The sequence below is a fragment of the Anomaloglossus baeobatrachus genome, chromosome 9, assembly GCF_048569485.1.
Source record: "Anomaloglossus baeobatrachus isolate aAnoBae1 chromosome 9, aAnoBae1.hap1, whole genome shotgun sequence".
NCBI lineage: Eukaryota > Metazoa > Chordata > Amphibia > Anura > Aromobatidae > Anomaloglossus > Anomaloglossus baeobatrachus.
In genome coordinates this window covers 151,525,579-151,550,146 of record NC_134361.1, presented here as the reverse complement: position 1 = coordinate 151,550,146, position 24,568 = coordinate 151,525,579, and the positions used below count along the sequence as shown (strand labels likewise).

Here is a 24,568-nt window from a genome sequence, read left to right as displayed (position 1 = left end):
ATCGCTGAACTCCTGACAGCAGCGCTGTCACCGAGTTCAATGATCGCCGCCTTCACAAACAAAGTATCGCGAGCGGCCTGTGACGTCACCACTAGTCACAGTCTCGGGTCGACACCGAGAGGTGATGTGACAAGCGGCGGGCAGTGACAACCGCTGACGTCAGGAGGGCAGGACTTCATCACCGTAGGTAATGAACTTATTAACCTCCTGACGGTAGCGCTGCTAACACTGCTAAGCGGACAGCTGCGGGGCTGGGGCTGGAGCGGGACACTGACTGCACAGGCACCCAACAGAAGTCACATGGAAGTGCTTCCGTGTTGGTTCCGGGAATTTTGCGGACCCATTGACTTGTATTGAGTCACGGTTCGTTATTACGGAACAGAATAGGACATGTTCCATAATAACGGAGCGGACATACGGCATCCGATGTGGGTTTTTTTGTAGGATCGGATGCACATGGAAGTGCTACCGTGTACCATCCGATCATACACAAAAGAGATTGAAAAGATGGTCCTGTCCGTGGGGCCGCAAAAAAACAGGAACTGACCAGGACAAACGGAACGGTCATGTGAATGAGCCCACCTGCAGCTATTGCAGCGTATGCGGACTGAGATCAGGAGTCAGCTGACTCCAGCGTCGGCCGATAAATTCTGTGTCCCGCTGCAGAAGGATCCGGTAAAATAACGGTTGCATGCGCTGCACATTTAATCCACAGGATCCGGTCATATGCGGTTTGCGGATGATACGGACGACACACAGACTAGGCAAGAGGGAAAAAAGCAATCGCATCACCCCGTCACTTTTTTTCCCCAATTATTTTTTTTCACATGTTGCGCCGACTAATAATCATAATTGGGACTTGTAGGAACTGAACACAGGAAGTCAGAGGAGAGATTAACCCCATCAGAGCTGGAGCCAGCAATGAGAATGTGCTGCTAGTGCACAATAAAAGGTAATTTTGCTGAAAAAACATAATAGATGTGTTGAGGGGCACATATTAGCAAGATTTATCAGGAAAAAAAAAAATCAGTTTTGGTAACTGGACAACTTCTTTAATCTAGGACTTATTGGCAGCTATGGGCTGCCAATAACTCCTTATTACCCCGATTTGCCAACGCACCAGGGCAAATCGGGAAAAGCCGAGTACTGTGCCAGAACAGCCGCATCTAATGGATGCGGCCATTCTGGGCGGCTGCTGACTGATATTGTTAGGCTGGGGGGCTCCCCATAACGTGGAGCTCCCCATCCTGAGAATACCAGCCTTCAGCCGTATGGCTTTATCTGGCTGGCATTGAAATTGGGGGGGACCGCACGCCGTTTTTTAAATTATTTATTTATTTCTATGCGCCATAGTGACACGCCCACCGGCTGCTGTGATTGGGTGCAGTGAGACACATGTCACTCGGGGGGGGGGGGGGGCGTGTCTCACTGCAACCAATCATAGGCGCCGGTGGGTGGGGGAAGCAGGGAAAATGTGATGGAATAATGAGCAGCCGGCATTTTCAAAAGAGGAGAGGCCGCCAGAGCAGTGTGACAACCATGCACCGCCGCGCCCGTGATTGATGAGTATAAAGGAGGGAGAGAGAGACCGACCGACAGAGAGACTATTTACACACAGTCTGGGCATGCCCAAAAATGAAACCGGCACAGGCTTCCGGCATATGATCCGGTGTCCATAGGCTATCATTATAAAACACCCCACCAGATCCGTATTTTTGCCGGTGTGAGGCAGTGACAGGGTAATATTTGAAGACCGCTATGTGTCCCCCAGAATGTGTCTGGAAACCCTCTGAGTTTGCTATAGCTATTACGGGGAGTATAGCACAAAGGGTAACAGGGAGACAGATCCCTCCTCCCAGTCCAGGTTTTGTAGAAATCCTCATGTCCAGCATTTTCGTTTAAATCTGGCAAAGCACATCAGGGTGTGTCTCAGTTGAGAGCCAGGCTTGATGAAGCTACGACATGCTGTGTGAGCTGAGTTGGCTCTGTGTGGAGTGAACACAGGCCAAGAGTGTGAGCCTAGGAGAACCTTAACAAGACCCCTGTGGTTAACGGGGTCCTAAGGTAACAAGACTTTTTATACCAAGGATTTTGTCTATATGCATCGGCTGTGCTCCGGAAGAGACTTTGATTGTGGGAAATTGGATCTATTTATGCTGCAACAATAAATAGACTGTTGGTGTGAACACGCTGCTGCCTCACGTTTTTGCCCAAGCAACGCCGCTACCTCACACCGGGTACAAAAACGTTCCCCTCAACGTTCCATCCGGCCACCAGACAAGCAAATTTTGCCGGATCAAGACAAGCATTATGGGCTTGTTTGAACTGAAAAATACATGAAACAATTGACAAAACTGCAGCCAAAAACGCACCAAAACGCACCAAAAAAGCACCTATATTTTTTGTGACATTTCCAGGCGCTCTCTGACAAGCTGCAGTTTTGGCTGCAGTTTTGGCTGCAGTTTGTGAACACGAAAAAGAAGCAGCGTGCGCATGTAGCCTTAGGCTACATGCGCACGCTGCATCTTTTTGTGTTCACAAACTGCAGCCAAAACTGCAGCCAAAACTGCACCTTGTCAGAAAGAGCCTGGAAATGTCACAAAAAATGCATGTAATTTTAGGTGCGTTTTTGGTGCATTTTCGGTGCGTTTTTCACACCCTGCGTTTTTGCTGCGTTTTTGTGACAAATGTTGACAAAAACACAGGAAGAATGAACATGCTGCATTTTATTTGTCACAAACCTTTGACAAATAAAACGCTGACCAATAAACTGCAACGTGCGCATGACAAATCTGACTTCTCATAGACTTTGCTGGGAAGTCAAATGTCAGAAAGTTCTGACAACAAAACTGCAGCCAAAAAAGCCGCAAAAAAGCAGCTAAGCAGCCTAAGGCTACATGCGCAGGCTGCTTTTTTTCCTGCTTTTTTGCGGCTTTTTTGGCTGCAGTTTTGTTGTCCGAACTTTCTGACATTTGACTTCCCAGCAAAGTCTATATACACATTTGGTATCGCCGCGTTCCGAAATGCCCGATCAATCAAAATATAATATCAGTTAATCTGATTGGTAAATGACGTAGCGGCAAAAATATTCCAAACGCCAAAATTACGTTTTTTTGGTCGTCGCAAGTTTTACGGAAAATGCAGTAACAGGCGATCAAAACTTAGCATCTGCGCAAAAATAGTACCGTTAAAAATGTCATCTAGAGATGCAAAAAATAAGCAGTCACTGAGCCATAGATCCCAAAAAATAACACTACGGGTTTCGGAAAATGGCGCAAAACGTGCACCACTTTTATTGGACAAGCTTGTGAATTTTTTTTTTAACCCCTTAGATACAAGTAAACCTATACATGTTTGGTGTCTACAAACTCACACCGACCTCAGGCATCACAACACATCAGTTTTTCAGTTTTACCATATAGTGAACACTAAATAAAACATCCCAAAAACTATTGTGCGATCACACTTTTTTTTGCAGTTTTTCCACACTTGGAATTTTTTTTGCTGCTTTCCAGTACACTATATGGTAAAACTTATGGTTTCATTTAAAAGTACAACTCGTCCCGCAAAAAACAAGCCCTCATATGGCAAGATTAACGGAAAAATAAAAAAATTAAGGCTCTCTCAAAAAAGGGAGCAAAAAACAAAAACAGAAAACGCTCTGGGGCTGAAGGGGTTAAACACCTAATCTGAGATCAGCATATTGTAGGGGCAGAGATTCAGATTCCAGCGATGTCACTGGGCTGTATTTTTTAATTTTTCCATACCCACAGCAGCTCCCATTTCTTACCTTTTTTTGGATTGTTCACTTACAAAGGTTTCTTATATGTATTATTCACTTATTATTCTTTGATGCCTATTAGCTAGTCATCTGTTTATAAATCTCAGTAATCTTCTGAGACATCTATTTTTTTTATATCCAGATTTCCTCTTAAAGGTTCATTCTCATCTTCAGATATTTATATATTTGGAATGTGCTGTAACATTAGGCAACTTAGTAAAAAATCCTCTACGTTCTCAAGAATTAAGAATTTTTTTTGTTTACTGCTTGTTGCCTGGGTTACCGCCCACCTGTGCAGTCTAACAGCAGTGGCCGACCTTCTAGACAAGGTGTGCAGTGCTTACAAGCTGTTTACCATAGCTCCTTTGATGCCGCAGAGGAAAAGCTGCTGCTTCTTTCTACACCGAAGAAATCAGAATTTGGGCAGCCATCTGTCTGGTGTGAACACTGTCATCTGGAGTGCCCGTTCCTTACTGAGCAGACAGACGGGAGGGACAGGATGATGCGCTGTGCAGAGATTGAGAGAACACCACTATTGCGGAGAGTCATCTGTCAGATTTATGGCACTTTCATGTTATGATGAAAATCAAATTATCTGTGAGTAACTTTAATTTGCGGCAGAAATAATTCTGACTGTTAAAAGAAGTGCAGCCATATTATTTACCGCATTAACCTCATAAGGACCTGGTGCTAGAAGCATGTGACACCCGGTCCTGGTCTCTAACCCTGCGCTGCTGTGAATGTACAGTGTGCGGTTAAAGGTACTGCCCCCGAAATGTAGCCAAAGCAGGTCTGGTTCCATTTAACCATGATTACATATACAGAGTGGTATAAAGGGAACCAATCACTAGGATTTTCGTATATAACATAAAGCCAAGCCAGTGCTATACTGGCACTATCAGGCTGATTCTGTACATACCTGTAGTGGTCAGCTCTGATGTTTTTAGCAGGGCTGTGGAGTCGAAGTCTGTATAAAATGCACCGACTCAGACTCCTAAAATCTAATATATAAAGGGGTGTGTGTGTGTGTGTGTGTGTGTGTGTGTGTGTGTGTGGCATCTGCACCGTCGCAGCTACAGCCACAAAATTTTGCACACTCGCACTTCTGGACCCCGAGAGCGTCATTGGCTATGTTTTGAGGGGAAATTTTAACCCCGCGCTTTAGTTATTCATCAAAAAACCTGCCTCCATTAAAGCGAATGGAGCTGGGAGCCACAGTGCAGCCAGAACTTCAGAAGAATGCGCAGCCACGCCCTTTTATGGAATGTTGGCGAGTCACAATGCAGCCAGGGTAAGGGACAGACACAGAAAGGGAAAGAGGCAGACACAAAGAGACACAGAGACAAAGAGACAGACTGACAGGGAAAGAGACAGAAAGGGAAAGAGAGAGACAGGTAAAGAGACAGACAAAAAGACAGACAGGGAAAGAGACAGACAGACAAAGAGAGAGAGAGAGAGAGAAAGAGAGATATATACAGAGTGGGAGACAGGCAGAGAATGGGTGAGAAACAGAGAGACAGTTACTATCCCGGGCAGTGCCGGGTGCTATGTTGTGAGACGAAATTTTAACCCCACGTGTTCCAATTTACCAATCAATTTTGCCCCTATCTACATAATGGGGAAAAAGTGAAACGAAAAGTGTTGGGGCTAAATTGACAGTTGCCAGATGTGAACAAGGGGGACTTAAAGAATGAGAGCGATGGCGCCAAAGAGTATATACCGTACAGTTGCTAAGGTGGGGCCCCGACATGGGATACTCACCACACTCGGGGATATGAACACACACACACAAAATGCGCCACACGCTACCACATACTTGAACACACATACCACCCTCAGCACACATTTCACCACACATACACCAACCTCGCCACATAATCGCCCTAAAACACACACAAGTCTGGTATTATCCTTCAAAAATAAAAATCTGATTAATAAGCAGCCAAACTACAAGAACAACAAATGTACCATATAGGAAATACGGCAGCTGTCAGTCACATGACCTGTCTATTTTGTGTATGTGTGAGCTAATATATACTGTCAGGGGGGAGGGCTTTCTGTTTCCTGGAGATTTATCAGGCTGCCAATAGCAACCAATCACAGCTTAGCTTCTATTTTGCTCTGATTGGTTAATATAGGCAACAATTTAATAATTACATTTCTATCTATTTGTTTTGTGGTTTTTGTGTGCAGAATACATTTTTGTTAATACATTCTATTTTGTTAACAGCAGTTATTAACCCGGGCGAAGCCGGGTAGTACAGCTAGTATATAATAAATTGGGTACAGTAGTGCAATGCAGAATGTGCTGAATATTTTTTCATAGGAATTTGGGAAAGTTATGAAATGTCCTATAAATGTGTTATATTCCTGATCTAAGGCTCCATTCACACACAGCGTTTTTGCTGCGTTTTTTGAGGATACGTTTGTCAGCTGCAAAAGCTGATCAGCTTTTTAAAAAACCGCATCACCTGAAAGGTTTTTGAGCTCATAAATAATGCTATCAATAGCAGAAGCAGATTAGAAAAAGGCCACACAAACTGACATAATCATTCTTTGTGAGGATCCTCACAAAACTGTGTCTGAATGTCCTATCTTGAAACCCATTGCCTTTGCTGGGATGCCAGAGTCACTGTATTCCACTGAATTATTTTGCCATCAATGTTCGATATGTTTGTGACAAGAAACAAATTGTTAGGAAGACGCTAGCAGTAAAAGATACTAAAGCTCATCACACCAGCCAGTTTCTCCAGGCCTTAGTGGAAAAAGTTCTGCAAGATTAGGAACGCAAAAAAGAACAGGTTCTTGCTATTGTAACGGACAATGCTTCAAACTTGTACAATTAAACTGATAAATGAGAGTAATGACTAACAGCTAGAAGAAAATTTCGGATTTAGTATGTGTGAGATGGAAGGGCACAGTGCTGTCCATGTAACTGAGGAACAAACAGATATTACAACAGAAGAACAGCAAAATGATACTTTAGGATTAGATGATCTTGTTGAAGCTGCTTCAAAACACTTTCATATTCATCACATGCGCTGTGTTGTGCACACGCTGCAGCTGGCAATAAGAGAGAGTGCAAGAGGGACGCCGGTTTGGCGGATGCGGTGCACTCCGGTTCAGTGTATACAGTACAGTGACAGCGCGACAAACGCCGGTCACATGCTGTCATGTGACCGGAGCATGTGACCCGGAAGTTGCGGCGCTGCCACTGTACTGTATCGTACTGTACTACGTGCGCTGCATCCGCCAATCCGGCGAGAAGCCGGATGTGTGAAACTGGGTGGACATGCTGGAAATCTAATTGAAAAAGTGAGGAAGATGGTTATTGCCGCCAGAATCCCTAAAATTGATTCCATCTTGAAGAGACGTGCTGGGAAAGGGGCAATTGTTGATCAAGGTGAGGCAGCACTTATTTAATGACTGAGCAATAGCTTGAACTAAAATTGTTTCTTATAGGTATGGTGAACCCTCAAGTAACATTTAATAAAGGTCAATGGACACAGGTGGCTGAATTGAAGGAATTGCTTAATCACCCATTTACCGTGACTAAAAAATTACAAGCTGAGGATTTAACTCCTGGCATTTTCATAGGGGAGTGGAAGAACTTGCTATTTTGCCTGTCCCAAAGAGGAGGTTTACTCGCAGATCATTTCTGCTTCAATGCAACGGAGAGAGACACAGCTATTGGAAAATAAAATTCTTCTGGCAGCTGTTTATGTGGACCCAAGTCATCGTATGCTGCTTGATGATCAACAGCTTACTAAAGGAAAAGAAGCTTTGAGTGAGGTAGCAGTTAGGATGAGCGGCTATAGGACTGCCAGGCGCAAGAGGACTTGGGGCCTGACAGTGCTACTGCTGCCATATCTTCATCTTCATCAGATGAAGAGTTTAACTTTGACAAGTATTTGGATGACATGGAGCAGGCAAAGCGTTGCCGCAAGGAAAAAGATTTCACTCCGTCTCCTATAGCAGCAGATTGACCAGATTTCAGTAAAATTTTTCACTTGCTCTCAAAGAAATAGAAAAATTCAACTGTTCATCACAACTGACTGTGCATGAGGCAATTCCTTTATACCCAGAAATTGTTAGAGATGTTGCCCTTGTGGTTACGGCTTTGCCTCCAACCCAAGTTACTGTAGAGAGGTTGTTCTCTAGCCTTAGAATTATTAGGTCAGATTTGAGGTTATCTGCGAAGGAGGATCTGATGGAGGCAATTCTATTTCTTAGAACAAATTTATAGACTGCACAAATGTTTAGTATGTTTTTGATGAAAACTGTTTTTTTGCCACTTACATAGTGTATTACATAGTGTTATATATAACACTATATAATAAACTATGTAAGTGGCAAAAAACTGTTTTCATCAAAAACATACTAAATAATAACATTTAGTATATTGGTTATATTTAAGTGAAAAATGAATTGTAGTACAATGGGAACATCAGACATTTAATCATTTTTATGATACAGTAATCAAGATATTTAGAACATAAAATATACTTATTGGAATACAACTTTAGAACACAAACTAATAAATTGTAAATATGTAATACAATATGTAATATACATATATGTGTGTGTGTGTGTGTGTGTGTGTGTGTGTGTGTGTGTGTGTGTGTATATATATATAATATACATACATACTATATATATATATATATATATATATATATATATATGTGTATGTATGTATGTATATGTATGTATATATATACACACACACACTATATAACTATATATATATATATATATATATATATATATATATACATACATACATACATACATACATACATACATACATACATACATACATACATACATACATACATACATACATACGCACACTATATATATATATATATATTATATATATATACTGTATTTTTCGGACTATAAGACGCACCCTGGTTTTAGAGGGGGAAAATAAAATTTTAAGCAAAAAATGTGGTCCTGACACATTATGGGGTGAGGATCTGCTGCTGACACTTTTATGGGGGTAATGTCCCCAAATTCTCTACTAAGGTGCCGCATCCTGGTAATGATCCTCCCTGCCTGGTATATACAGTATATGTCCCTCATCCTGCTATATACCATAATCCTGCCATATGGCCGCATCCTGCTATATACTGGCATGTGGCCGCATCCTGCTATATAACCCATCATGGCATATGGCCCCATCTGGCTCATAATATGCCCCCATCTGGCTCATAATATGCCCCCATCCTGCTCATAATATGCCCCCATCCTGCTCATAATATGCCCCCATCCGGCTCATAATATGCCCCCATCCGGCTCATAATATGCCCCCATCCGGCTCATAATATGCCCCCATCCGGCTCATAATATGCCCCCATCCGGCTCACAATATGCCCCCATCCGGCTCATAATATGCCCCCATCCGGCTCATCATATGCCCCCATCCGGCTCATCATATGCCCCCATCCGGCTCATCATATGCCCCCATCCGGCTCATCATATGCCCCCATCCGGCTCATCATATGCCCCCATCCGGCTCATCATATGCCCCCATCCGGCTCATCATATGCCCCCATCCGGCTCATCATATGCCCCCATCCGGCTCATCATATGCCCCCATCCGGCTCATCATATGCCCCCATCCGGCTCATCATATGCCCCCATCCGGCTCATCATATGCCCCCATCCGGCTCATCATATGCCCCCATCCGGCTCATCATATGCCCCCATCCGGCTCATCATATGCCCCCATCCGGCTCATCATATGCCCCCATCCGGCTCATCATATGCCCCCATCCGGCTCATCATATGCCCCCATCCGGCTCATCATATGCCCCCATCCGGCTCATCATATGCCCCCATCCGGCTCATAATATGCCCCCATCCGGCTCATAATATGCCCCCATCCGGCTCATAATATGCCCCCATCCGGCTCATAATATGCCCCCATCCTGGTGTATGGCCGCATCCTGTGGCACATAAAAAAAATAAACGTTCATACTCACCTCACTTTACCTCACTCCCTGCAGTATCGCTCGTCCTCCCGTCTGTGTTAGCGGCAGCGCTGATTGGAGCCGTCCCCATTTACCCTGCTGGATCGCGATCATCTCCTGTGTCTGTGCCAGTGTCCCGGCGGCTGCGTGTGGACACGTGCGCACAGCGATGACGTCATCGCTGTGCGCGCCGCTAGTCTCCACTCAGCCGCCGGCACAAACACAGGAGATGATCGCGATCCAGCAGGTCAATGGGGACGGCTCCAATCAGCGGCGCTGCCGCTGACACAGACGGGAGGACGAGCGAAGCTGCAGGGGAACGGTGAGTACTGTATACTGATTCACTGCTCCCCGCACTGATGATGCACGGGGTGCAGTGAATACAGCCGCACATGATCACTCCAGGCCGTAGTTGCCAGGGGTGATCATGCGAGCCGGCTGTTTATCCCCCGCCCATCATCCCGCCCTCCTGTCAGCGCCGGCTTCAGCGCTGAGGGATGATGGGCGGGGGATGGGCGCGCATATTAAATGAGCGGGTCCACGTGGTCACGGCAGGCTGCTACAGCCTGCTCGTGCCCCCGATGACCCGCTCCACCGCAGCACCCACATTCCCCGCAGCCACATTCAGACCATAAGACGCACCCCCCACTTTCCCCCAACATTTGGGGGAAAAAAAGTGCGTCTTATGGTCCGAAAAATACGGTATGTGTGTAATCTACTGTATATTACATAGTGTATTACATATTTACAATTTATTAGTTTTTTTTGTGTTCTAAAGTTGTATTCCAATAAATATTTTTTATGTTCTATCCAAATATCTTGATTATTGTATCATAAAAATTATTAAATGTCTGATGTTCACATACACATGTTCATGTACTATAAAATTTTTCACTTAACTATAAGCAATATATGTAGGAGTCGGTGCAAGGGAAATTGAGGAGTCTGAGTCGAAGGTTTGGTTTACCGACTCCACAGCCCTGGTTTTTAGGTTTTGAAATCCAAGAAAGTAAAGTTTATAAAATCGGCAGCTTCTTGAGTGACAGCAGCTTAGGATCAGATAATATCTGGGGGTATTCATAATTATCCCCTCTCCTGTTAGAATTAGCATAACTATTAAACAATTGATGTAACTTTTCTCATCCAGGAGCTGTGGTGAGGTCATACCCATGTGACCAGAAGGGGCAGGGCCTCAGCCAGTAGGAAAATGTTGCTTCCTGATATCAGATTTGTTGGCTGAGGCCCTGCCCCTTCTAGTCACATAGGTATGACCTCACCACAGGTCCTGAAAGAGAAAAGTTACATCAATTGTATAATACTTTATGCTAATTCTAACAAGGGGAGGGGATAACTATGAATACCCCCCAGATATTATCTGCTCTTCAGCTGCTGTCACTAAAGTAGCTACCGATTTTAAAAACTTTACTTTCTTGGATTTCAAAACTTATACATCCAATCTGACCACTATAGGTATGTATAGAATCAGCATGATAGTGTCAGTATAGTACTGGCTTTAGGTTATATAGGAAAATCCTGGTGATTGGTTCCCTTTACCTTTACCCCAAAGCAAGACTAAGAAAGATTAGTTTGTTGCACAGAATACAAAGCCTCATACAGCCACATCCGTGAAGAAAAACAACTTCTGGTTGCTGAAAGACAAAACCAAAACAAAATTGACCCAGTTAAGGGGTTAAGTTAGCTTTTTAGCATCTGACATATTCAAGCAATGCTAAAGTCACAATTATACCTAAGATGCTAACAAAATTATCATTATTGCTGTATTGTGGTTAATGACGACCAAGCCATTGCTCGATGCTTGGTGCTCGGCCGAGTATCGCGGGTGCTCGGATGTGACGTTGCTGAACGATCCGACACAAAGCGCCGGGTCTCGTCAGTGAAGAATGGAGTCAGCATTTCCCCGCCTAGTGAGAGCTGCTTGCAGTCTCTGAATGTTTTTACCTTCAGTGAGAGCCAATGTGTTCAGATGCTGTGTGTAAAGAAAAAGCCCCCCCCCTCCTCCAGAAGTGATGTGTTTATGGCTGGCTGTATGTGGGCGGAGACCTGAACTGCCCAATCAGAATCAGTTCCTTCCATTATACTTGCGTTGAGCCGGTCCAAGCATCCAACGTGCTCGATTTCAGTGATCCGGCACTTTTGTGGTCGCTCATCAATAATTCTGGCCACTCTTCTATAATTTTTTTTTTTTTTTATCAAAAATTGCCTGCTTCTGACAATAATCTTTTTACCATAAGTAACATGAATTCCAAATTTTGACTGCTTCTTTGGTTCACATATTCACGGGCAGTGTATGTGGTATGTATAAATGTACATTATCACTTTTTCTAATGATGTTATCTAATGGACTTCAGGTATAAGCAAAAGAAGGAGCTGGAGAACAGACTGTCCGGCCTGAAAGCAGCAGTGAAAAGTGGCACTGCCGAAGAAGAGCAAGTGCGGGAATATTACCTCCTGCATCTCCAGCACTGGGTGTGCAGCGCCTTAGAAGAGGTGGAGAGCATCGACCAAGAGCTGCCCATGGTAAAAGCAAGGGAGATGATGAAGGTGAGCCAGCTTGTGGTCTTAGTAGGAAAGTAATGCCTGGTGCTGGGGTTATAGTGCCAGGAGTAGCTCACAGATTGGGGTATAAGTATATAACAGAAGAGATCACGTCCTGCTAGTGCCATGCCATTTACTGTGGTTCCCATACTGTGGCTGATAGGCAGCCGGTGGGGGGGCAGTCTGTCGGTGGGAGGGTGGTATGTGAAGTGGTCTGTTGGCCGGTGAATGGCCTGTGGCATGGTGGTATATGGTTCAGCAATATTTGCCGACTTTCCTTCACCTCTGAGTTGTAGTGTTCTTCTAAGCATATTTCATTTCCAAAGAAGTCTTTATATGCCTTTTGTTAGTGGTTCAAAAGATCAGCCATTAATACACAAAATCGTTCATAAAATAGAGAAAAAGGCGCTCATCATGTAAGTATGTTAACCGCTTCACCCCGGGATGAATTTTCATTTTTTCCTCCCCTTCTTCCAAGAGCCGTAACATTTTCATTTTTCCTTCAGTATGAGGGCTTGTTTTTGCGGGACGAGTTGTAAGTTTGAAGGAAAACGTTAATTTTACCATACCATATACTGGAAAATAAGTCAAAATTCCAAGGACAGTGAAATATGAAAAAAAACAAAAATGCAAGTCCACAATTGTTATTGGGGCTTCTTATTTACGATGTTCACTATTTGGTAATATTGAATTGGCGTTCTGATTTCCCAGGTCAGCAGGAGTATGCAGATGTCAAACGTGTAGTGTGTTTATTTTATTTATTTTTAGTGATTAAAAAAAAATAATGTAGAAATTTGTCAGAAAAAAAGAACTTGGCTTTTGTCACCATATTCTGAGACCCGTAATGTTCTCATGTTTGAGGTTTAGGGCTGTGTGAGGGCTTATCTTTGCACCCTGAGCTGACATTTTTACTGATATTATTGTGCAGTGGATACAATGTTTTGATTGCCTTTTATTGCAATGTTGCACCGACCAATAGAATTGAATCTGACAGCGGGCTTTAACATGCGCCAGTGGAGAGCTTGTCATTTCTCGCTCCCCTCAGCGGCCCCTTGACATGATCGCTGGTGCCTATGGGTTGTCATGAAAGGCGGTGATCAGCAAATAACCCATGTGTCTGTCATTACGATCTTCTTGTGAGACGGTGTTCATAGGAGACTGTGATTTCTGCCGTACAAAACTGTGCTAATGCACGGCTACGTATAGCACAAGCGATCAGATGAGCACAGCTCCAAGTCCCCTAAAGAGACTAGAAAACACAGTAGAAAGTAAAAAAATAACTCTTCTTTAAAAAAAGAAAAAAAAAAAAAGTTCAAATCACCCCCCTTTTTCCCCATATAAAATACTAAAAAATACACATTCGGTATCACCGCAATCATAAATGTCCGATTTATCAAACTATATCCAATCTGTAAACTACCGTAAAGAAAATCAAAATGCCAGAATTATTTATTTTTTTTAAGGTTTTTTTTTTTTTTCCCACCACAAAATTGCTATAAGAGGTGATGAAAACATCGCATCTACACCAAAATGGAATAATTAAAAACATCACTTCAGGGCACAAAAAATAAGCAGTCTTACAGCCTCAGATCCTGAAAAATGAGAACGGGTCACGGAAAATGGTGACCCAAGGAAAACAGGTTTATTTTGTTTGTTTTTTTTTTAAATTTCCACTTTTATATTTTTTTCACCTCCTAATAAAAAAAAGACCCCCCCCCCCCCCCAAAAAAAAAAAAAATGTTTATGCTTGATATTTACGTACTCGTACTGACCTGCAGAATCCTATTGCTAGGTCCGTTTTACCATATAGTGAAAATGGTAACTAAAGATAAAAATTACACAATTGTGGAATTGCACTTTTATTTTTACTATTTCAACATACTTGCATTTTTTTCTGTTTTCCAATACAGTATGTGATAAAATGAACAAAGCCTTTCAATAGTACAACTCGTCTTGCAAAACGCAAGCCCTCACACAGATATGTGGACGTAAAATAAAAACGTTATGGCTCTTGGAAGAAGAAAAGGGAGGGGAAAGACAATAAAAAAGGAAAATCGTCCGGGGCTGAAGAGTGAAGTAGGAACTGTACTCTCAACTAACATTGCACAAATCTATAGGACAGACAAATATAAAAATTCTGTTTTTCTCCACTTGTGAGCCATTTCCCACCCATCACTGCCTCTTCAGCTCTTCAATCACTCTATCCCAAAAAAACCTAATCTTAGGTACCGTATATACTGGCGTATAAGACGACTTTTTACCCCCTTAAAATAATGGCTACAGTGGGGGGTCGTCTTATACGCCGGATATAGGTGTGTATGTACACTGCAGCGTCCAGGGGAGGTGGGGGCAGCAGCTCTGGAGCACAGGGGAACGCTGCGGCCTGCATCCTTTGATCTCCTGCACCCGCTCATATAATATGCACAGCCGCTGTCCATCTCCAATGGTGCTGAAATCGCACGCAGTGAGGGGCTGGGGCAGCGGTGCATATTATATGAGCCTGCGTCCCAGTGTGATGGCACATGTCCCCCATGTGTTAGATTTGGCCCCCAGGCTGCTGCTCATTCTAAAATAAAAAAGCTTTACTTACCCCTGCAGCGTTTCTCCGTGTCCCTGCTTCCACTGTGATCAGGCAGGCAGAGATCTCAGCCTGCTGTGCCGATCACATGACCGCACTGACAACCAGGAAGTGGAGGAACAGAAGCACGGAGCCAGACAGGAGATAAGGAAAGAGGGTTTTATTTTACTTTGGGCAGCAGCCTAGGGGCCATATCTGACACAGGGGGACTTGTGCGATCTATAGGGGCCATGGGCAGCACTATGGGGGAGATATCTAACACAGGGGGACTTGTGCCTATTATGGGCCCCAGTGAGCTGCTTCTAACCCCCCAGATGTATGCCCTGCCAATCCCCCCCCCCCCCGCCGATGCCGCGGGTGCTGTACCCGCCGAGCCGCGGGTGCAGGCCCCACAGAGCAGCAGAGTTGTGTGTATTTGTCTGTATGTAGCAGAGTTGTGTGTGTTTGTCTGTTTGTAGCAGAGTTGTGTGTGTTTGTCTGCATGTAGCAGAGTTGTGTGTGTTTGTCTGTTTGTAGCAGAGTTGTGTGTGTTTGTCTGTTTGTAGCAGAGTTGTGTGTGTCTGTTTGTAGCAGAGTGTAGTACCATTGTTTCAGTCCAGTTGTGGCTTTATACAGCAGGGAGGAGCATTCCTTGCTGTACTAAGTGAACATTGGAGCAATTGATCTGTCAATGGCCCTTTAAAAACATATTGTACGGCTCTCGCGGAATTAAAATTAACATGTTGCAATCAAAGCAGACTTTTTTTCATTTGGGAGCGGGGTAGTCTTATACAGTGAGTATATCCCAAATTCTATATTTTTAGGGCAGAAGTTGGGGGTCGTCTTATACGCCCAGTCGTCTTATACGCCGGCATATACGGTAATTAAATAAAATGCCTGCCCTTTAAAATTGTAGGCTTTCAGCTTGGGGGAGGCATGTAAGGTTAGGGTCTGAACACAGGGGTACGCCTGTCGCTGGCTCTCATGAATTTCACAATTTGTGAGCTAAATACCTAATTTTTTAACATATTATTGCAGTAATGCAATTCCAATTTCATGTATTCAATGTTTACATATAGCATTTCAGGATGCAGCTATATTTTTTTAACCCCTTTACCCCTGGGCGATTTTCTGTTTTTCAGTTGTTTTTCTTTCTCTCCCCTTCACCTGAGAGCCATAACTTTTTTTTTTTTTTTTTTTCCTGACAATCCAGCCATATGAGGTCTTATTTTTTTTTTTGCGGGACGAGTTGTACTTTTGAATGAAACCATTAGTTTTACCAAATGGTGTACTGGAAAACGGCAAAAAAAATTCCAAGTGTGAAAAAAAAAAAAGTGCGACTGCCTGATTTTGTTTTTGGGATATTGTATTCACAGTATTCACTATATGGTAAAACTGATGTGTCTGTGTGATGCCTCAGGTCTGTACGAGTTTGCAGACACCAAACATGAATAGGTTTACTTTTATCTAAGGGCTTAAAAAAAATTCAGAAGTTTGTCCAAAAAGAAGTCGCCCTTTTTGCACTCATTTTTCAGTATCTAGGGCTCAGTGACAGCTTATTTTTTGCGTCTCGAGCTGACATTTTTAACGGTACTATTTTTGCGCAGATGCTACATTATGATCCCCTGCTATTGCATTTTGCGCAAAATACGCTGTGACCAAAAAAACGTAATTTTGGTGTTTGTAATTTTTTTGCCACTACGCCGTATACCGATCAAATTAATTGATTTTATATTTTGATAGACCGGGTATTTCTGAACGCGGCGATACCAAATGTGCATTTTTTTTTTAACCTTTTTAATTTTCAATGGGGAAAATGGGGGATGATTTGAACTTTTTAGGGTTTTTTTTTTTTCTTTTTTCTAGTCCCCCTAGGGGACTATAAGGATCAGCAGTCTGATCGCTCTTCCATTTCTCCAGATCACAGATACACAGCTGAGATCTGCAGAAAAGCAGCTCTCCTATTACAAACAGCAGTCTGCCGGATGTTAAAGGAAGTGACTTATGATAGCTACAGGAATCATCAAATGACCCTGTGCTACCATGGCAACCATCGGATCCATGTGATCACGTCACGTGGCTTCCGATGGTGCTGGGCAAGTGAATGTTTATCGCACTGCGCGCAGTTTCATCTTGCTGTCCCATTTTGATAGCGAGATGCAAGGGGTTAACGGGCACGTGTGGAATGCGGATTCACTTGTGCCTGATAGCCGCAGATGTCAGCTGTTCAAATCAGCTGACACGTGCAGGAATCGCTGCTGAATGCCCGTGGCAGCCAGCAGGGATTAACCTCACACGATCCATGACTGACCCAGTACGTCATGTGTCGTGAAAAGGTTAATCTTAAGACACTTAAAAGTATAGTTCCCTTTTTTTACCAAATGTAAATGGTAAAAAAAAAAAAAAAGGATCGCTGCGTTCGTAATTGTCGTAATTGCCAGAAGTAATAAAAAATCCCAGGCTCCAACTCATCAAAGCAATTTTACCAACATTTTGGAAGAAATTGCATTAATAAGTTGAGTTGTGTCAAAATTTAGTGTTTTGGGGGGGCGGAGCCGTACATGGCTGAGTGAGGACACTGTTTTCCTGAGCTCCTCTCTACATTCTCCCATAAAGCCGGTTTTAACTTCAAAATGGGCAAATCCTCCACTAAAAAGAACAAACACTGCACCCCAGGGCGCCCACCTACACCCCAAAGCAACATCGGAGCACATCTTACCCGCTCCCGGGAGCTCGGGCCGTTTCACTACCAGGGCGGGAATTGAGGCCTGCAGACCCTGATCCCGTCCCTGACCTGGTGCCCGAAGCTGCTACAGCCACAGAAAACCAGAGGAGAGGAGAAGCAACGGGGAGCCCCCGTGGTGTGGAGGGTCTCCCAGCCGGTCCGACGGCGGCGAGAGGCAGCGGGAGCCCCGTGAATGGAGCGACGGTGAGCCCAGCGGCGCCTCTGCAAGATGGTGGTCGCATACCTGGGGAGTGTGGATCGGCGGTGGAGAAGGGGGTGCCCGCGGCTGCTGCCCTGCAGGCCGCGCGCCCCGCTGCAGCCCAGCTGGGACCAGAGAGCCAGCATAACTCACCTGAGACCGGCGCTGGTGGAATCCGGGAGGCGGGGACAGGCAGACGCGAGATACACGTGGGCCTGGGCTCAGGCGATGACTCACCGCTACAGCAGCGGGCGCTGAGGAACCAGCTGCTTCGCAGTGAAGCTGACCGGCAGGAACCTCCATCATCACCTCCATCATCATCAAACACCGGTGCTGTGGCTGGGGGTGAGGGGGGGTATAATGACCAACCCTAAGGGACTGCCTGGCTGTATTACCCAGAAGCAGGGACAGCAGGGGGTCCTGATGGACAGGGCTCAGGCTGGGGGCAACAGTATTAACCCCAGCCATACCTTCTATATGGAGGTCCCACAGCCCTCAGTGGGGGCTGGAGAAGGAGGGAGGCCACAGGAGCTCCTGGTGAATGCTGGTGAATCGTGGGGACTCCCTCAGAGAGAAGTATCCCCCACACCCTCAGGGAGCTGGTCCACAGGATCCTCCTGGGCTGAGCGCCTGTCGGGCCCTAATGGGGATTTAGAGAGAGGCACACTGATGCCCGTGAACGGGAGATCCAGGATGCTGGGGTCTCCTTCACTCCGTCTTGCTGCAGTCCCACGGGCGTGGGATGACATAAAAAACCCTCATGGCACGCAAAATATGATATATGGTCCAACTCTACAGGACTCTTTTCGTGCATACCCTAACGTATCTCATATAGCCGCCGCGATCGGCGAGGACCGCCCGGCATCCTTGGCAGACCTGCGGTCATTGCTACAAGCGATTCCTACCAAGAATGATATTGCTGCACTGGCCAGCCAAGTGGTAGCAGAATGTAAACAAGAATTCACTCAATTACGGTCTGAACTTTCCATACTTACCCACAGGGTAGACGCCCTTGATGAGCGGCAATCAACTTCTCAGGTCTCTATGCAATCTGTCCAAGAAACAGTAAAAAACCAGTCCAAGCAATTATTTGCCCTCCAACAGCACGTAGAGGATTTAGAGAACAGAAACAGAAGGAACAATCTACGTGTTAGGGGCCTTCCTGAGTCCATTGCCGTTCCCGATATCCCAGCAGTCCTCCGTTCACTCTTTAATGGCTTGCTAAAGAGACCACTAGGTGCCCCCCTAGAACTTGACGGAGCTCACAGGGCCCTACGTCCTCCTGACCCAGCGGACTCCAACCCGAGGGATGTTGTGTGCCGGGTGCACTTTTTTGCCGTCAAAGAGGCCATCTTGCAAGCTGCTAGGAGGAAACAGACCTCATCATACAATGGCTCCGCCATCCGCATAATGCCGGATCTCTCAAGGCACACCCTGGCCTAAGCCTCTACTGGATGTTTTAAAGGAGAAGGGTCTACTGTTCCGATGGGGATTCCCCTTCTCCCTATCTGTGCAGAAGGACTCGCGGTGGTGGGTCCTACGTTCCCCAGAGGACTTCCCGGCCTTCATCTCGAGCCTGGGTCTACCCTCAGTCTCCATTTCAGCATGGCCCACCACCCTGCTTCAGCCGTGGGTCCCCGGGCGGGGACCGAACGCTCCCAAGTCGAACCAACCTGCAGAATCCAGCAGGGGGCTACCCCCGAGTGGAGAAAGGGGTCGCAAAGGGGGCCGCCTGTGGTAGACGACATAGAAAAGCCCGGAGGCTTCGCACACCTTTATGACTTATATTACTTAGTCATTTATTTATTGCCCGTATTGCGTAAACATTTGTTACCTTTGCCGGTGTTTATGGTTATCTTTAATGTTTTAAGTATAGATTGAGCTCTGCTCGGTTATGTCTGACATCGTCTTCCCCCAAATAGGTTGGGATCCCCTGTCCTGCTTAGTTGAAGCAGATATGTTCCCTATGAACGTTTGTTCGGACTTTGGGCCGTTTCACATTTTGCGCTATTTTGACGGAATCTGGTTCCGTCACTAATGTAGTACAGTTCATTTATTTACAGTGGAAGCGCGACATCATGTGGACACAAGCGGGTACTGTATGACACACACACGCGCCATAGTAACGCGCTTACAATGTAAATAAATGAACTGTACTACATTAGTGACGGATTCCATTTGCGTCAAAACAACGAAAGTGTGAAACTAGCCTTAGATTATTGTGTAAGGTCTTTCTACCTGCTGTTCTTGTTGTTTTTTTTTCTCTGATACACTCTACCCTTCCCAAGTCTTTCTCTCTTCTGCTCTTTCGCGGCCGGGCTGATCGTGTTCGATCCCCTCTTTCATATATCTGTAATGTCTCATTCCTTTACAGATGGCGGACCTAACCATCGCTTCTTTCAATGCCAAGGGCCTCAATGTTCCGGAGAAACTGTTACAGGTACTTTACCACCTTCACAAACGGAAGGTGGGAATAGTGTGTTTCCAGGAGACCCATTTCAAGCTCGGACATGCCCCCATTATTAAAAATAAGTACTACCAGACATGGGTATTCTCTGACAACCCATATTCCCGTTCTAGAGGAGTGGCGATTGCCATCCATAAATCCCTCCTGCATCAAATCTTAAAATGCTCGACTGATAGTCTTGGCAGATATATCATCCTCTCTCTGAGAGTGGGGGACCAAACTCTCACAATAATCAATGCCTATGCCCCAAACTAAAGGCAGGAAAGCTTTATTACCCACTTTTTCGACGAGGCGATCCCACTGATACAGGGCACTGCAATTCTGTGTGGCGACCTCAATGTCACCCTGGACGCCACATTGGACAATTCCAGGGGGAAATCCAGCATTTCTTACACTATCATTAAACGCATCAAAAAAGCTTTATTGCGTATTCAACTGTTCGACACATGGAGACTGAAACATCCGTCGGACAGAGACTATAGCTTCTACTCCCATACACAAGACTCATACAGTTGTATAGACTATATACTACTGCAACACAATGCTCTTCCATGGATCCAACATTCTAGGATGGATAACATTTTGTGGTGAGACCACGCGCCGGTCTATTGTACGATTGCAATTCCCTCTCTCTCGGCCCCTTCAGGGTCGTGGCGGCTGAATGTGTCGTTGCTGTTGGATGAGCTCTGCGTCAGACGTTCAGACCTCTATCACAAGGTTCATGGAGGACCACTCGGTGGACGACACAGCCCCCACTTAGGCTAGTTTCACACTACGTCTTTTTAACATCCGCTGAAAACGTTTTTTTAGCGGAAGTACGGATCCTGCTTTTACAGCAAATAACGTATGCAAACGCATATGTTATTTTGCAGGATCCTGCACTGGATGTTTAGGGGCGGGCATTGGAGTCATGTGATCGGGAGTGAGGGGAACTAGACTGGGAGGAGGCTTCTGACAGCTGCAGACGCTGGTAACCAAGGTAAACATCGGCCTTGGATACCCGATATTTATCTTGGTTACGAGTGTCTGCAGCTGCTAGGAGCAGGGCTGCCTGCACGCGTAACCAACGTAAACATCGGGTAACTAAGAGAAGTGGTTACGCGATATTTACCTTGGTTACGAGTGTCCGCAGCTGTCAGGTGGGAGAGAGAGGGAGGGGAGGAAGGGGGAAAGACAGAGATAGAGAGAGAGAGAGGGTGAGGGAGGGAGTAGAGAGATGGACAGATCACGCGAGACTGGTTCTGGGCATGCTCAGTACTTTCTGGGCATGCTCAGTACAAAAGCAGGATCCTGTCTATCAGCACGCCAGCGTTCACCTGCGTTTGCGTGCGTTATAGTCAGGATCCAGCAATTTGCAGTATTTGGACGGAGCTCAAAAACGCTACAAGTAGCGTTTTTGAAACATGTTAAAAAACTGCAAGTCACTGGATCCTCACTATAACGCAGGCAAACGCAGGTGAACGGATGTTAACGCGAGTCCATTGCAAATGCATTGAAATGAAAACGCATTTGCACTGGATCCGCTTGTCCGCTAAAATAACGTTAAGGACGGATGTTAAAAAGACGTAGTGTGAAACCAGCCTTACAAGTGGGAAGCACTGAAGTGTGTCCTACGAGGTATTTTTATCAAGCATGGGTCCCAAATTAAAAAAGAAAGGGCCCAAGACATAGTAAACGCTCTCCATAGGGTCTCTGAACTGGAGCTCATCCATAAGCGATCTTTATCGGCCACAAACTTACAAGCTCTTCTGCAAGCTAGGATTGAGGTTAAAAAACTGTTAGATTCCTCTTATAAGCGCCTACTACAGGTGGGGAAAGGGAAGTTTTATGAGTTTGGGGACAAGCCAGGAAGACTGTTAGCTAATGCGTTGAGAGAAGGGAGAGCCCATACTCTCATTCCTTGCATCAAAAACTCACGCGACGAACTGCTCTATGCTACCCCCGACATTTCAAACACCTTTCATGACTTTTATTCAAAGTTATATAACCTACCTGTCGAGCCCCCGGAGTCGAGGGTAGGCGGTCCTTTAATGCCCTCACCTTTCCGACGTCTTCATAGCTCTATAGTTGAAAACTTGGAAAGCCCATTTTCATTGGAGGAATTGTTGGCGGTGATTACCGACTCACCTGGTAATAAGAGTCCTGGACCAGATGGGTTCCCCGTCAAATTCTACAAATCCTTTTCTGAACAATTGGCTCCCTTAATGCTCTCCTTCAATTCAATTTCTGACTCTGTCCCTTTCCCGCCCCATTCCACTACGGCCCACATCTCCTTGCTCCGCAAGGCTGGAAAAGACCCCACGGCGTGTAGCAGTTTTAGACCGATCTCACTCCTTAATCTTTATTTAAAATTCTATGCCAAGCTTTTGGCAAATAGCCTTGGCCCTTTACTCCCTGACCTAATACATTTGGACCAGGTCGGATTTGTCCCGGGTACGGAGGCGAGGGACAATACAATAAAGACCTTGGAACTGATCCAACATGCTCACACAAAAAAACGCTCTTTGATGTTGCTATCTCTGGACACTGAGAAGGCCTTCGACAGAGTCTCCTGGCAGTCGCTTTCACAAACACTGGACCATATGGGCCTGGGGCCAGTTTTTTCGTCCAGGATTATGGCCTTATATCATTCTCCGACTGCACACCTTAAATTTAATGGCACTCTGTCGAGGCCCTTCTCCTTCCATACCGGGACCAGGCAGGGGTGTCCCTTGTCACCTCTGCTATATATCCTGGTCATGGAGCACTTGTTGTCGGCCATTAGGACCAACCCGGATATACAGGGAATTAGGATCGCCAATCGGGAACATAAATGCGCCGCCTTTGCCGATGATCTTCTTATTTACCTCTGTAACCCCCTCAGATCACTCCCACCCCTAATGCTAGAATTAAACCGCTTTAGTAAATGGTCCAACTTTTAAAATTAATGTTGATAAATCAGAGGCCTTAAATATTACTTTGCCACAAACGACAATAAATGCAATAAAACCAAACTTTCCCTTCAGATGACCACCCCACGGCAGTATTGGATACTTGGGCATCAATATCCCATCTGATTTGTCAAGACTCTTTCAACTAAACTATCAAAGCTTCTTGTCAAAGCTTGAGGGAGACCTGACCTTGTGGCAGAGAGGTACTCTTTCATGGTTCGGCAGGATTGGCGCCCTCAGAATGACGGCCTTGCTAAGATTGCTGTGTCATGATGTATTTTACCTTCTCACTGTATTTGCTGTAATACTATGTCAGGATGTGATGTCACTTTCCTTTGGTTGTACTTACTGAACACTTTGAAATGTCTTGGGATGTAAGTAACCATACCTTCCCCCCATGTCCTGTGTCTCTGGGCCCATAATGCAATTATCTCTTGTCCACACAGCCAGGGGAACTTCTCATTGTTTCGTAAGCAGTGGATAACGCCAACTACACAAACCTGTAGACATCTCGGAGCCAACCTTCTAGAATCTTCTAGTGGGCCCAACCATTGCATAGACCCCTACCCTTGAGGGGCGGGCCCACGAGCTCAAACAATTCACTCCTGTTTCTAAATGCAGTTGGGAGTTGAGTTTTTGAAGAGGAAGGGAACGAGATCTGAATCTGCGGACAGACCTCGCCGTCCAGTGGATTGTGTGGGATTTCTGGGACTCTGAAAAGGACTATTACGTTGTGATCTGGCACTTTGGATTATCGGGAGGTGCCCCCGAATCTGTTTTATTTGGACTTGTCGTGTGCTGTTCCTGTATTCCTGTTAGTAAACCTGTTGGATCATCCTCGGCCTGTTGTCTCTCTTTGCTCTGATGTACACCCCGTCACAAACTGGTGGCAGCGGCGGGATCAGAGCAGAAGAAATGGAGGACAACAGCCAATCGACGTCTGAAACCAGAACCTCAGGATACAGGAACTGGACTGTGGCGAGTCTACAAACAAAGGCCCGTGAATTAGGTGTCGGCTACAAAGGACTCTCTAAGGAGCAACTAATTGAGGCATTGGAACACGCTTGCCTGCAAGATGGCACCGAGGAACAATTTCCACAGCAAGGGGAGCAAAGACGGGAGCCGGAGGTGAATACCCAAAAAAGTCAATGGGTTGTGTGGTACAAGGAAAAGATGGCACTGCTTGGAGATGAGGCCACCATAGAAGATAAGAGGGAGGCCATGCGTGGAGCTGAAGAGAAGGAGCGCAGGATGGAGGAGATGGCATTGCTGGATAAGCAGCTCGCTGTGGAAGCCGCGAGAGGTTCCAGACAGACTGTAACCCCAGCACCCATCATGAGGGAACTTCCCAGAGTGTCCCGCAAAGACTTCAAGC

General features: G+C 45.4%; 1 protein-coding gene across 3 annotated transcripts in view; it reads left to right on the top strand.

The window, feature by feature from the left end:
- The window catches only part of IGBP1 (immunoglobulin binding protein 1), a 67,781-nt gene that overhangs the window by 23,622 nt on the left and 19,591 nt on the right, over positions 1-24,568 (top strand). For 2 of the 3 annotated variants that reach the window (XM_075324015.1, XM_075324017.1), the window contains exons 3-4: positions 12,129-12,321; positions 20,171-20,236. In XM_075324015.1, the coding sequence (XP_075180130.1) occupies positions 12,129-12,321; positions 20,171-20,236 (259 nt within the window). The remainder of the gene's footprint in view (positions 1-12,128; positions 12,322-20,170; positions 20,237-24,568) is intronic. The other variant, XM_075324016.1, reaches the window with a different exon arrangement.